The following is a 13,428-nucleotide window of genomic DNA, read 5'->3' as shown; positions in this document are numbered from 1 at the left end:
CAAATTGAGCTAACGCAAACTTCTTTTTACCAGCGCATAGTTAATATCAGGGATTTTAAAAATATGTCCGGCAACATTTTACAGTTTTATTTATCGTGGTTTGGATCCTACAAACAAATCATATAAGCATGAGAAAATTACAAAGAAAAGAAAAATCCTTAAAATAAAAGTAATGTGGAGAATTGATAAAAAGTGGTCATTGGTACTTAGTCTGTACCCAAATTAAATGTTGTGTTTAGTCCTTTTTAAAATTGACGAATGGGAAGAAAATAGATGGAGATGCTTATAATAGAGTGAAAGAAGATAAATCAGAGGAGTGCAGGAGAGTGAGAGGACAATTTTGTTGAAAGATCTTCCTGTCTTATAAATGAAGGTCAAAGGTATCTGCTGGTATCATGTTTAGGCCAACATTCTGTTCAAAGTGAAAAGTAAAAGATGAATCAGAAATAAGATCAAACTCTACTTATGTCCACACTTGTTGCTGTTTAGTAACCTATGATGCATTTGAGAAAGACAAAAAGCATCAGGTTAGACCATTTGCATGGCACCTATCCATGCAATCCCAGGAGATGCAACAACTCCCTTTTTGTTTACTGTTGAACAACCTAATGAAGTAGCAATTTACTTTAATGCATATTTAAGGATTATAATTTTTTGTTGCAGAAGACTCAGTCACAGTTGGAAAACAGAATGCTGAGGAAGAAGAGCTTATTGCAGAAAAAAGGAGAGCTTTGAATATCTTGAAGAGTATCGTTCAGGAAGGCATTGAAAAAACTGAAGTCAATAAAGAACACAGAAAATTAAAACATTTCAGGTATATTTTAATTGACTTTAAATATTTATAAAGCCCATCACAGCCTAAAATTATTAATTTGCCATTGTTAATCACAAACCCAGCATTACCAGTTATTTCAATGTGTGTTTTACTTAAAGAAAACAAACTTTTGTTATATCGGTTGAAGCTTTGTGAGCATCAACTTAAAGCCAATAAATATTTTTTTTAAGATAGCATATTTGTTCCGTCAATAAAGTTCTTTTGCTCACCCTACAAAAACGCAGAATAAAGTAACAGCTACAGAGAAAGTGCAATGCAGGTAAACTATAGAGTACAAAATAATAATGAGATTGTGAAGTCAAGAGACTGTCTTGTGCTAAGGACAATTTATTAGTCTTCTTACACAGGGTTAGGAACTGTCCTTGAGCCTGATGGTATGTGATTTTCAGGGATTTGATTCTTCTGCTCAATGTAATAGAGGAAAAGAGAGAAAAAGTGGTCAACTTGGCCTCTTTTGTTTCATTGAAGTTAGCTTCAACTGTGCACCATAAGATATAGGAGCAGAATTAGGCCTTTTGGCCAATGGAGTCTGCTTGGCCATTTCATCATGGCTAATTTATTTTTTCTCTCTCATCCCAATCTCCTGCCTTTTCTCTGTGTCCCTTCATGCTCTGACCAATCAAGGGATCTCAACCTCTGCCTTAGATATATATAAAGATTTGGCTTCCACAGCTGCTTGTGGCAATGAATTCCACAGATTCACTACTTTCTGGCTAAAGAAATTCCTCATCTCCATTCTAAAAGGACATCTTCCTATTCTAAGGCTGAATGTTCTGATCTTAGATTCTCCCACCATAGGATACTTCCTCTTCATCTTCACTCCATCAAGGCCTTTCAGTATTCAATAGGTTTCAATGAGGTCACCCCTCATTCTTCTTAATTCCAGTGAAATCAGGCCCAGAGCCATTAAACACTCTTCACGTGACAAGCCGTTTAAACCTGGAATCATTATTGTGAACCTTCTTTGATCCCTTTCCAGTTTCAGCACATCCTTTCTAAGATAAGGACCTCAAAACTATTCACAGCCCTCCAAGTGAGGTCTCACCAGTGCTTTATAAAGTCTCAAAAATATTCTAGTCCTCTTGAAATAAATGCTAACATAGCACTTGCTTTTCCTTTGCTTTTTTAATATAAAAAGATTTGGTTCCAACATAGACCCCATGGAACACCACTAGTCACCAACGGCCAACCAGAAAAAGATGCGTTTATTCCCACTCTTTGCCTCCTGCCAATCAGCCACTGCTTTGTCCATGCTAAAATCTTTCCTGTAATACAACAAAATGATGATACTAGTGTATAACAAAATAATGCCAATAGTTTCCCAAAGGGAACGGTTGACATCAAAATGGCAATTAGTACAATATTGTATGCTATTGCAATGTGCTTATTTTTAAAAAAGAATCATTAAAGTTGTACTCTATTTCAATAACTTTACCAAATTTTTTCTTTTAAATGTAAAATGTTCCATTTTTCCAGAGATGTTTCTGCACTGCAATATGATCCTACAAGAAAAGATCATATTATCTATGAAAACAAGTTTGAGGAAACTAAGAAAATAAGGTAATAACAAATGCAATATGGTGCAGTACATAGTAACCTACAATTACCATTCAGTTGTTAAATACAGATGAGTAATTAAGAATTTCTATAATCTAGTCTATTGTGGAAACATTCTGAACCAGTAGAATGGCAGTATATTTGTAATGTTTATTCCAAAATTGGCTAGTACCGTATATTCCAGAGTATAAGCCGAACCCTCATTTTCAAGGTTAAAAAGGTGACTTTTTCATGTTACCTTTGTATAAGTCAACCCCTTTTGTACAGGTTTTTGATTTAACCAGAAAAGATCACAAGATCTCACATGCCCATACTCAGCTTTGCCAGATCTGGAACCTGGAAATTTTGTGAACCAGTACTGCTAAGAAAACGGGCCTACACATTGTAGAGCGTTATAAGCGAATTCTTAATAAATAAATCAGGGAGGGAAAGTTTGGATTAGGTCTCCAATGGAAAAGAATCCTCTGAACTGTAACCCCCGTGAAACCATTTAGCACCCATCGTAATCTCGTTAAAACATAACACGGGGTGGCGGGATCAGTACATGTACTCAGTATTGAGTTTGTGACCACCATGTATAAAAGATTAAAATGAATGCGATATGATGCTGGCTTCAAGCTGAAGTTTGTTGATTTTGCTGAAGGAACAAATCTGCAGCTGCTAAGAAGTTTAGTGTAAATGAGAAACAAGTGAGAGAGTGGAGAAAGGCACAAGACACACTGAGGGAAATGCCAAAGACAAAATGTGCAAACCATGGGAAAACCTGCCAGTGGCTGGAACTGGAAGAAAAATTTTTAGAGTGGGTGAATCACCAGCGAACATCTGGATACATAGCTGCCAGAGAAATGATTTGAGTTCAAGTGTTGAAATGGGCCAAAAAACACCATGAGATCAGCGAAAATTTCAGCAAAGTTGGTGCACCCGATTTATGAATAGACGTGATCTTGTATTACAAAGATTGCTCAGAAAATTCCCGTGGGGTGTTGTTGTTTCAAGAACCCTGCTGGATGGACGAAGCAGGTTGCTTGAAGTAGGTTAAAGTGGTTTGGTGTCGAAGGTTTCGGGAAGGAAAAGTCGCTGCTTGTCTGGGACATGTTAAAGCGCACTTGTCAGGTAAGACAAAAACAGCATTGAAGGCTGAAAATACGGACACTGCAGTCATCCCCAGTGGCTTGATGTCTGTTCTCCAGCCACTAGATGCGAGCTTAAACAAAACATTCAAAGGATTCATGTGTCGACAGTGGAACGAATTTGACTCAAAAACAGACAATAAATATGACCTTTCTTCCCTGCATTCGTTTTTGCAAAGTTGGCACCCCCTGTATAAGCTGACCCCCTAATTGTAGGACCAAAATTTAGGGCCAAATTCTCGGCTTATACACCAGAATTTACGGTATCATCATGAAAATCTCAGTAGGAAGCTTGTGCTCCAAAATACAGAATAGGCCTTTCCTGCCAGGATTGAAAATTTTGCTTATGTGATTTCTTGATGAAAGATGAAAATTGTTTGTGAATGGGTGTCTTTAACTTGGGTTATGCGTATCTATATGTAAAAGATCGATTTTCATAGAGTGTACCAGGGTATACGTGCTATCGTAGAGACAGAAATATGGGAAGAGGGGTGGGGTAGCCCTGTTGGTGAGGAATGAGATTCAGTTCTTAGCAAGAGGTGACTTGGGAACAGGGGAAATAGAGTCTGTGTGGATTGAGCTGAGGAACAGTAAGGGTAAAAAGACCCTAATGGGTGTTGTGTACAGGCCCCCAAACAGTAGCGTGGATATTGGGTACAAGTTGATTAGGGAGTTAACATTGGCATGTGCTAAAGGTAATGCAGTCGTTATGGGAGATTTCAACATGCAGGTGAACTGGGAGAATCAGGTAGGTGCTGGACCCCAGGATAGGGAGTTTGTGGAGTGTCTAAGGGATGTATTTTTGGAACAGCTTGTGCTTGAGCCAACCAGGAACAAGGCTATTTTGGACTTGGTGATGAGTAATGAACAGGAATTGATAAGTGATCTTGAAGTAAAGGAGCCATTAGGAAGTAGTGATCATAACATGATAAGTTTTTATCTACAATTTGAGAGGGATAGGGGCAGATCAGAGGTGTCAGTGTTGCAATTAAATAAAGGAGACTACGGAGCCATGAGGGATGAGCTGGCCAAAGTTAAATGGGCGGATGCCCTGGCAGGAAAAACAGTGGATCAGCAGTGGCAGATATTCTTGGGCATAATACAAAAGATGCAAATGCAGTTCATTCCAATGAGAAGGAAGGATTCAAAGAGGGGGAAGGGGCCACAGTGGTTGACAAAGGAAGTCAGAGATTGTATAGCATTAAAGAAAAAGAAGTATGACAGGGCTAAGATGAGTGGGAATACAGATGATTGGGAAAGTTTTAAGGAACAGCAGATCTTAACTAAAAAAGCAATACGGAAAGAAAAAAATCAGGTATGAGCTCAGTCTAGCCAGGAATATAAAAGGGGATACCAAAAGCTTTTTTAGCTATGTGAGGAGAAAGAAGATAGTTAAGAACAATGTTGGCCCCTTGAAGAATGAATTGGGAGAAATTGTTATGGGAAACAGGGAAATGGCAACAGAATTTAATGCGTACTTTAGATCTGTCTTCACCAGGGAGGACACAAGCAATCTCCCAGATGTATGGATGGGCCAGGGTCATGAGATATCAGAGGAATTGAGACAGATTGACATTAGGAAAGAAACTGTGATGAGTAGACTGGTAGGACTGAAGGCTAATAAATCCCCGGGTCCAGATGGTCTGCATCCGAGGGTTCTAAAAGAGGTGGCTCAGGAAATTGCGGATGCATTGGTAATCATTTTCCAATGTTCCTTAGATTCAGGATCAGTTCCTGAAGATTGGAGAGTGGCTAATGTTATCCCACTTTTCAAGAAGGGAGGGAAGGAGAAAACGGAGAACTATTGCCCTGTTAGCCTAACGTCAGTCGTGGGGAAAATGCTTGAGTCCATTATTAAGGACGAAATAGTGGCACATCTTAATGGCAGAAATAAGATTAGGCCGAGCCAGCATGGATTTACCAAGGGCAAATCATGCTTGACTAATCTGTTGGAGTTTTTTGAGGGTGTAACAAGGATGTTAGACGAGGGTAAGCCAGTGGATGTTGTGTACCTAGATTTTCAGAAGGCATTCGATAAGGTGCCAAATAGGAGATTGGTGAGTAAAATCAGAGCTCATGGCATTGGGGGCAGGGTTTCAACATGGATAGAAAACTGGTTGGCAGATAGAAAGCAAAGGGTAGCAGTGAATGGGTGTTTCTCGGACTGGCTGGAGGTGACTAGTGGGGTACCACAGGGCTCTGAATTGGGACCACAGCTCTTTACGATTTATGTCAACGATTTAGATGAGGGCATTGAAAACTATATCAGCAAGTTTGCTGACGATACTAAACTGGGTGGCTGTGTGACATGCGAAGAGGAAGTTAGGAGAATACAGGGAGACTTGGATAGGCTGGGTGAGTGGGCAGATACTTGGCAGATGTCATTCAATGTGAATAAATGTGAAGTTATCCACTTTGGAAGCAGGAACAAGAGGGCAGAGTATTGTCTGAATGGTGTAGAGTTAGGTAAGGGAGAAATGCAAAGAGACCTAGGAGTCCTAGTTCACCAGTCAATGAAGGTGAATGAGCAAGTGCAACAGGCAGTAAAGAGGGCAAATGGAATGTTGGCCTTTGTTACAAGGGGAATTGAGTACAAGAGCAAGGATGTCCTTTTGCATTTGTACAGGGCCCTGGTGAGACCACACCTGGAATATTGTGTACAGTTTTGGTCTCCAGGTTTAAGGAAGGACATTCTGGCAATTGAGGAAGTGCAGCGTAGATTCACTAGGTTGATTCCTGGGATGGCAGGGCTGTCTTACGCAGAGAGATTGGAGAGATTGGGCTTGTACACGCTGGAATTGAGGAGATTGAGAGGGGATCTGATTGAAACGTTTAAGATAATTAAAGGATTTGATAGGATTGAGGCAGGAAATATGTTCCAGATGTTGGGAGAGTCCAGTACCAGAGGGCATGGATTGAGAATAAGATGTCAGTTATTTAAAACAGAGTTGAGGAAGAGCTTCTTCTCCCAGAGAGTTGTGGAGGTGCGGAATGCACTGCCTTGGAAGACGGTGGAGGCCAATTCTCTGGATGCTTTCAAGAAGGAGCTAGATAGATATCTGATGGATAGGGGAATCAAGGGATATGGGGACAAGGCAGGGACTGGGTATTGATAGTGAATGATCAGCCATGATCTCAGAATGGTGGTGCAGACTCGAGGAGCCGAATGGTCTACTTCTGCATCTATTGTCTATTGTCTATTTTTTTTTCATCCCATCTATTAAAATTGCATCCTGAACAGTGAAAACTTGAGGATTAATTTAGTAAAGATTTGGTAAAGATTCAAATTCTATAGTTATGTAAAATTAAGAATACTGATGTCAATGAAACATTTTTTGCATTATTTGATAAGAGATAGTTTGTAGATATAACTTAATTTAATTTAACTTAGTTTAAAAATGTTACTTAATTTCCAAGTTTAAAGAATTGTTCTGAAAAATATAGGTACATTTTTCAGAAGAAGCATAAGGCAAATTGCAGTTTTAGCTACCTGTTAAAATCATTTTAAGGTTTATCCTTTTATTTTTACAATTCTGTCTGTTGAAGTACAGAATTTTAAAGTTTCATCCCCTTTTCACCAACTTCCATCATGCTCTCACTTTCACATTGTCTTTCCATCGTCTTCTCAACTTTGGAATGTCATATTCCGATTTAGTTAGCACATGTACATCGAAATATAGGGTCAGCGAGATACAAGATGTGAGCATTTCCAGCATTCTTGGCTTTTATTACAGATTTCCAGCATCTGCAATTTCTATTATATCATTTTACCTTTCATAAAATCCATTAGCTTTGCCTCATCCCATTATGAATCTTTTAACTATTCTGATACTAATTCCTTCATAAAAATATTTTTCCAAACAATTGACATTAGGATGTCTTTTTCTCAATTTTTTCTCTGCTGTTGAATGTACCATTGCTGTTTTCCAATGTAATTTTAATTATCTGTTGGAAAATCTCTTGACATGGCTTGATGTAAAAAGCTGTTTTATAAGTCTGAAACATACAGGGACCTCATTGACTAAAGGTTATAAATATCTGCAATGAATTTGGAAAGGAGATTTGATTTAACAAGTTATATTAAATAGAGAATAACATCAGCAAGTTTGCTGATGATACTAAGCTGGGTGGCAGTGTGACATGTGATGAGGATGTTAGGAGAATTCAGGGTGACTTGGATAGGCTGAGTGAGTGGGCAGATACTTGGCAGATGACGTTTAATGTGAGTAAGTGTGAGGTTATCCACTTTGGGAGTAAGAACAGGAAGGCAGATTATTATCTGAACGGTGTACAGTTAGGTAAGGGAGAAATACAAAGAGATCTAGGAGTCCTTGTTCATCAGTCACTGAAGGTGAATGAGCAAGTGCAGCAGGCAGTGAAGAAGGATAATGGAATGTTGGCCTTTATTACAAAGGGAATTGAGTACAAGAGCAAGGAAATCCTTTTGCATTTGTACAGGGCCCTGGTGAGACCACACCTGGAATATTGTGTACAGTTTTGGTCTCCAGGGTTAAGGAAGGACATCCTGGCTATAGAGGAAGTGCAGCTTAGATTCACGAGGTTAATTCCTGGGATGTCTAGACTGTCTTACGCAGAGAGGTTAGAGAGACTGGGCTTGTACACGCTGGAATTAAGGAGATTGAGAGGGGATCTGATTGAAACATATAAGATTATTAAGGGATTGGACAAGATAGAGGCAGGAAATATGTTCCAGATGCTGGGAGAGTCCAGTACGAGAGGGCATGGTTTGAGAATAAGGGGTAGGTCATTTAGGACAGAGTTAAGGAAAAACTTCTTCTCCCAGAGAGTTGTGGGGGTCTGGAATGCACTGCCTCGGAAGGCAGTGGAGGCCAATTCTCTGGATGCTTTCAAGAAGGAGCTAGATAGGTATCTTATGGATAGGGGAATCAAGGGATATGGGGACAAGGTAGGAACCGGGTATTGATAGTAGATGATCAGCCATGATCTCAGAATGGCGGTGCAGGCTCGAAGGGCCGAATGGTCTACTTCTGCACCTATTGTCTATTGTCTATTGAGAACATCTTGCAGCTATTAACCTGTGTCAGAAGTTTGCTTTCTACTAAAAAGGGTTAAGTTGAACTTGACCAAATTAATCGAATTTGCATCTTAGTTGTTGACTTCTTTTATAAATATTGCAGCAAAGCAGCAAAAAAGAAAATGAAAGAAGAGGAACAGAAACTTCCAGAAGTATCAAAAGAAATCTATTTTGATGTGAATAAGAACCTGAAAGGAATGTTCATTTCTAGCACCAAAGAAAAAGAAAAAGTTGCATGGGATAAGAAGGATGAGAGTCAACTTGAAAACCAGTACTCTGAATCTTCTGAAGTCCCAACCATCCAGCACATATTTGATAACCTTTTCAGTAAAAATGCTGTTAAGGAAGAATCTACAAATTTTACATTTTCATTTTTTGAAGCAGCCACTCATGATTCCAGTCAAAAGCCAGGTAAAAAAAAAGTTTGTGACAATTGTTCTTTAGTTTTGGACACTTTTTACCTTCTGATGCCAAGTTCCAGCCTTCTAATGTTATAGTAAAATGTCCCAGTGAAATTTCTTTACCCAACTGCCATAATTCTTATCCCTGCCCTTTAGAACAGCAGATTACTGTATGAATTCAGGAGACTTGACTCTTACAACACACACAAAATGCTGGTGGGACACAGCAGGCCAGGCAGCATCTATAAGGAGAAGCACTGTCGACGATTTGGGCCGAGACCCTTTGTCAGGACTAACTGAAAGGAAAGATAGTAAGAGATTTGAAAGTAGTGGGAGGAGGGAGAAATGTGAAATGATAGGAAAAGACCGGAGGGGATGGGATGAAGCTAAGAGCTGGAGAGGTGATTGGTAAAAGTGATACAGAGCTGGAGAAAGGAATGGATTATGGGACAGGAGGCCTCAGGAGAAAGAAAGGTGGAGGGGGGAACACCAGAGGGAGATGGAGAACAGGCAGAGTGATGGGCAGAGAGAGGGGGAAAAAAACAAACAACTTAATATGTCAGGGATGGGGTAAGAAGGGGAGGAGGGGCATTAACGGAAGTTAGAGAAGTCAATGTTCATGCCATCAAGTTGGAGGCTACCCAGCCGGTATATAAGGTGTTGTTCCTCCAACCTGAGTTTGGATTCATTTTGACAGTAGAGGAGGCCATGTATAGACATATCAGAATGGGAATGGGACATGGAATTAAAATGTGTGGCCACTGGGAGATCCTGCTTTCTCTGGTGGACCGAGTGTAGGTGTTCAGTGAAACGGTCTCCCAGTCTGCATCGGGTCTCACCAATATATAAGCGGCCACACCGGGAGCACCGGATGCAGTCTACCACACCAGCCGACTCACAGGTGAAGTGTCGCCTCACCTGGAAGGACTGTCTGGGGCCCTGAATGGTAGTGAGCGAGGAAGTGTAAGGGCAGGTGTAGCACTTGTTCCGTTTACAAGGATAAGTGCCAGGAGGGAGATCGGTGGGAAGGGATGGGGGGACAAGTTGGCAAGGGAATCGCTTAAGGAGCGATCCCTGCGGAAAGCAGAAAGAGGTGGGGAGGGAAAGATGTGCTTGGTAGTGGGATCCTGTTGGAGGTGGCGGAAGTTACGGAGAACTATTCGTTGAACATGGAGGCTGGTGGGGTGGTAGGTAAGGACAAGGGGAATCCTATCCCGAGTGGGGTGGCGGGCAGATGTGCGGGAAATGGGAGAGATGCGTTTGAGAGCAGAGTTGATGGTGGAAGAAGGGAAACCCCTTTGTTTAAAAAAGGAAGACATCTCCTTCGTCCTGGAATGAAAAGCCTCATCCTGAGAGCAGATGCAGCGGAGATGGAGGAATTGTGAGAAGCAGATAGCATTTTTGCAAGAGACAGGGTGGGAAGAGGAATAGTCCAGGTAGCTGTGAGAGTCTGTAGGCTTATAGTAGATATCAGTAGATAAGCCGTCTCCAGAGATGGAGACAGAACGATCAAGAAAGGGGAGGGAGGTATCAGAAATGGACCAGGTAAATTTGAGGGCAGGGTGAATGTTGAAGGCAAAGTTAATGAAGTCAACAAGCTCAGCATACGTGCAGGAGGCAGCGCCAATGCAGTCGTCGATATAGAACATAGAATAGTACAGCACATCACAGGCCCTTCGGCCCACAATCCTCAAACCCTGCCTCCCAAATAACCCCCCCCCCCACCTTAAATTTTTCCATATACCTGTCTAGTGGGATGTAGCGAAGGAAAAGAGGGGGCGGATACCCATATAGGCTTGGAACATGGACTGTTCCACAAAGCCAACAAAAAGGCAGGCATAACTGGGACCCATATGGGTGCCCATGGCTACACCCTTGGTTTGGAGGAAGTGGGAGGAGCCAAAGGAGAAATTATTGAGAGTAAGAACCAATTCCACTAGACGGAGGAGAGTGGTGGTAGAGGGGAATTAGTTAGGTCTGGAATCCAAAAAGAAGCGAAGAGCTTTGAGACCATCCGGATGGAGGTATATAGGGACTGGACGTCCATGGTGAAGATAAGGCGGTGGGGGCCAGGGAACTTAAAATCTTTGAAAAAATTCAAGCGTGAGAAGTGGGAAGAGATTGAACAAGGGGGAATAAGACAGTGTCAAGGTATGCAGAAATGAGTTCGGTGGGGCAGGAGCAAGCTGAGACAATGGGTCTATCTGGACAGGCAGGTTTGTGGATCTTGGGTAGGAGGTAGAAACGGGAAGTGCTGGGTGTGGGAACTATGAGGTTGGTGGCAGTGAATGGGAGATCCCCAGAGCTGATAAGGTTGGTGATGGTATACTGATACAGAGACTTGACTCTTGATGCTTTGTATCAGTATTAAAAATGTGCCTCTACCGCAAAAGAAACCCAGAGTGCTGTTTAGTGTTAAATTTTCAGTGATAATCTGACCAATATGTATTCAGAATCCAACACTAATAAAAGACATCATGTAATTACCTAACCAAATAAGAATTTGTAATATTCAAATGAGCAGCCATATTTTCCTACATAATAACTATATGTCAAAATGTACTTAAGCTACAGCAAAGCACGTTGTGACGGGCTGTATGAAAGCCTTATAAATGCATTTTGTCACTTATTTTCCTTTCCCTTAACCTTCTTGCAAGTTCTGTGCTGCTCCAGTGATTTGTATTTTTCAACTGTTGCAGACACTTTTTCACATACATACATTGAGACATACATATACATTAGATGATTGGAAGTTTGCATTGGCCATCAGTACAGAATTGAATTACAATCACTCAGCAGTAATAAGAAATCTCAAGGCACTTGAAGTAGCCTGTCTGTGGATGAAAATAGGAAATAGGAAAGAAGATAGAGAAAACGTATGTAGTTCAAAGTATAATAATTAATGGAAACTTATAGTGATGTATAAGATAGAAAATGAAATGCTTTCAAGAGTGTAATAGCATATTGTGAAGGAAATAAAAAAATGCTGGAAATCATGTTGGGCAACCTCAGTGGGAAGAGTAGTAATCAGATCAATTATGTTTTATCAAAACTCAACATGCAGAGTTATTATTTCTACATATAACAATGTGAGGCTCTGCCTTTTTTTACTAGAGTAAAGGAAGACGCTGTGTGTAATGAACCAAAACAGGGACATATACACTCCAGAATGCAAGACTAGAGAAAGTTGCAGACAAGGCTAAAAGTCAGAAAAGGATTTGAAAGCAAATATGGAAATAACACTGACATAGATGAAAGTTTCAGCAACAGATATACTGAGAACAGAAGTTGGGTGCTTTCATGGATTTGAGATAGGCTGTCAGATAAATGTTTTCTGGACTACTCATGTCATTATATTAAAAATAAAACTAGTGAATTGAAAATATTAGTACTGAAATTGATTTCTGTCAGCTCACTACACCAATATATTTATATAATTGTAGAAATAACTCCATACCTAAATAATCACCCCCATTAACTCTTCTTGTTAATATGGCTGAATGCTGATGATCTTATTTAAAAGTAACAACAACTCTCATTTACATCTCACCTTTAATGTTATGAAAACTTCCTAAAGAACTTCATAAACACTTTAACATAGATCAATGGTGTCACACAAGGAGATATTAAACAAAAGATTGGTCAAATGTGTGAATTTAAAACAATATCTTAAAAGTGATCCAGGGCTTATGAAATGTATTTAGGGCCTTAGCAATTTAAGGCACTGCTGCTGGCGAGGTATAGTAGATTGATTACATTGGAAAACGAGCAAAAGACCAGAAATGGAAGAGTGCAAAATGCCATCCTTGTAAGTTGGGAGAGGATGACAGAAACAGAAAATAACAAACTTCACAACACAATTCAGTGACAATAAATCTGATTCTGATCACTTTTTTCAGAGGATGAGAATTTTATAGCAGCCAGTGTAGTTCGGCAAATGGATGAATAAACTTGAGTTAGTACATTGGAGATCATCCAAAACTGTATTACCAGTTTATGAGAGAGAACAATGGAGAGTTGCATTATTGTAGTCAAGTCCTGAAATAATACAGGTATGAATGAATGTTTCAGCAGCAGATGAACTGAGATAGAAATAAGTTGGGTGATTTTATGAATTTGAGATGAGCTGTCACAGATAGACAAATCAAAATGGAACACTTGAGGCAAATGTGACATCAAAATTTGAATGAACTAGTTCACATATACATAACTGCCAGAGACCGCCGCTAAGAGAAGGAGTTTGTGAATGGGTTTGAAGATGTTTACTTTGTTCATCCCTTTATTTAATTGGAGGATGTACAATATATAGGCTCAATATTCATCCCTCCCTGTACAAGGAAGCTGCTGATATTGGGTATTCAACAGAATGTGGTAATCAAATGTATCACTCTTTTAAGTTCAAAACAATTCAGTTTATACAACATATAGAAATAGAATATTTTGATTTGT

General features: G+C 40.0%; 2 protein-coding genes across 3 annotated transcripts in view; one reads left to right on the top strand and one right to left on the bottom strand.

The window, feature by feature from the left end:
- Positions 1-13,428, bottom strand: part of cenpp (centromere protein P) — a 401,228-nt gene that overhangs the window by 378,552 nt on the left and 9,248 nt on the right. The gene's annotated exons all lie outside the window — the stretch shown is intronic.
- The window catches only part of nol8 (nucleolar protein 8), a 66,776-nt gene that overhangs the window by 44,807 nt on the left and 8,541 nt on the right, over positions 1-13,428 (top strand). For both annotated transcript variants that reach the window (XM_059944618.1, XM_059944617.1), the window contains exons 11-13: positions 664-814; positions 2,312-2,395; positions 8,682-8,989. In XM_059944618.1, coding sequence (XP_059800601.1) covers positions 664-814; positions 2,312-2,395; positions 8,682-8,989 — 543 coding nt within the window. The remainder of the gene's footprint in view (positions 1-663; positions 815-2,311; positions 2,396-8,681; positions 8,990-13,428) is intronic.

The sequence above is a fragment of the Hypanus sabinus genome, chromosome 19 (assembly GCF_030144855.1).
Source record: "Hypanus sabinus isolate sHypSab1 chromosome 19, sHypSab1.hap1, whole genome shotgun sequence".
Taxonomy (NCBI): Eukaryota; Metazoa; Chordata; class Chondrichthyes; order Myliobatiformes; family Dasyatidae; genus Hypanus; species Hypanus sabinus.
Note: the sequence above shows the minus strand (reverse complement) of the source record. Positions and strands in the feature narration are given on the sequence as shown.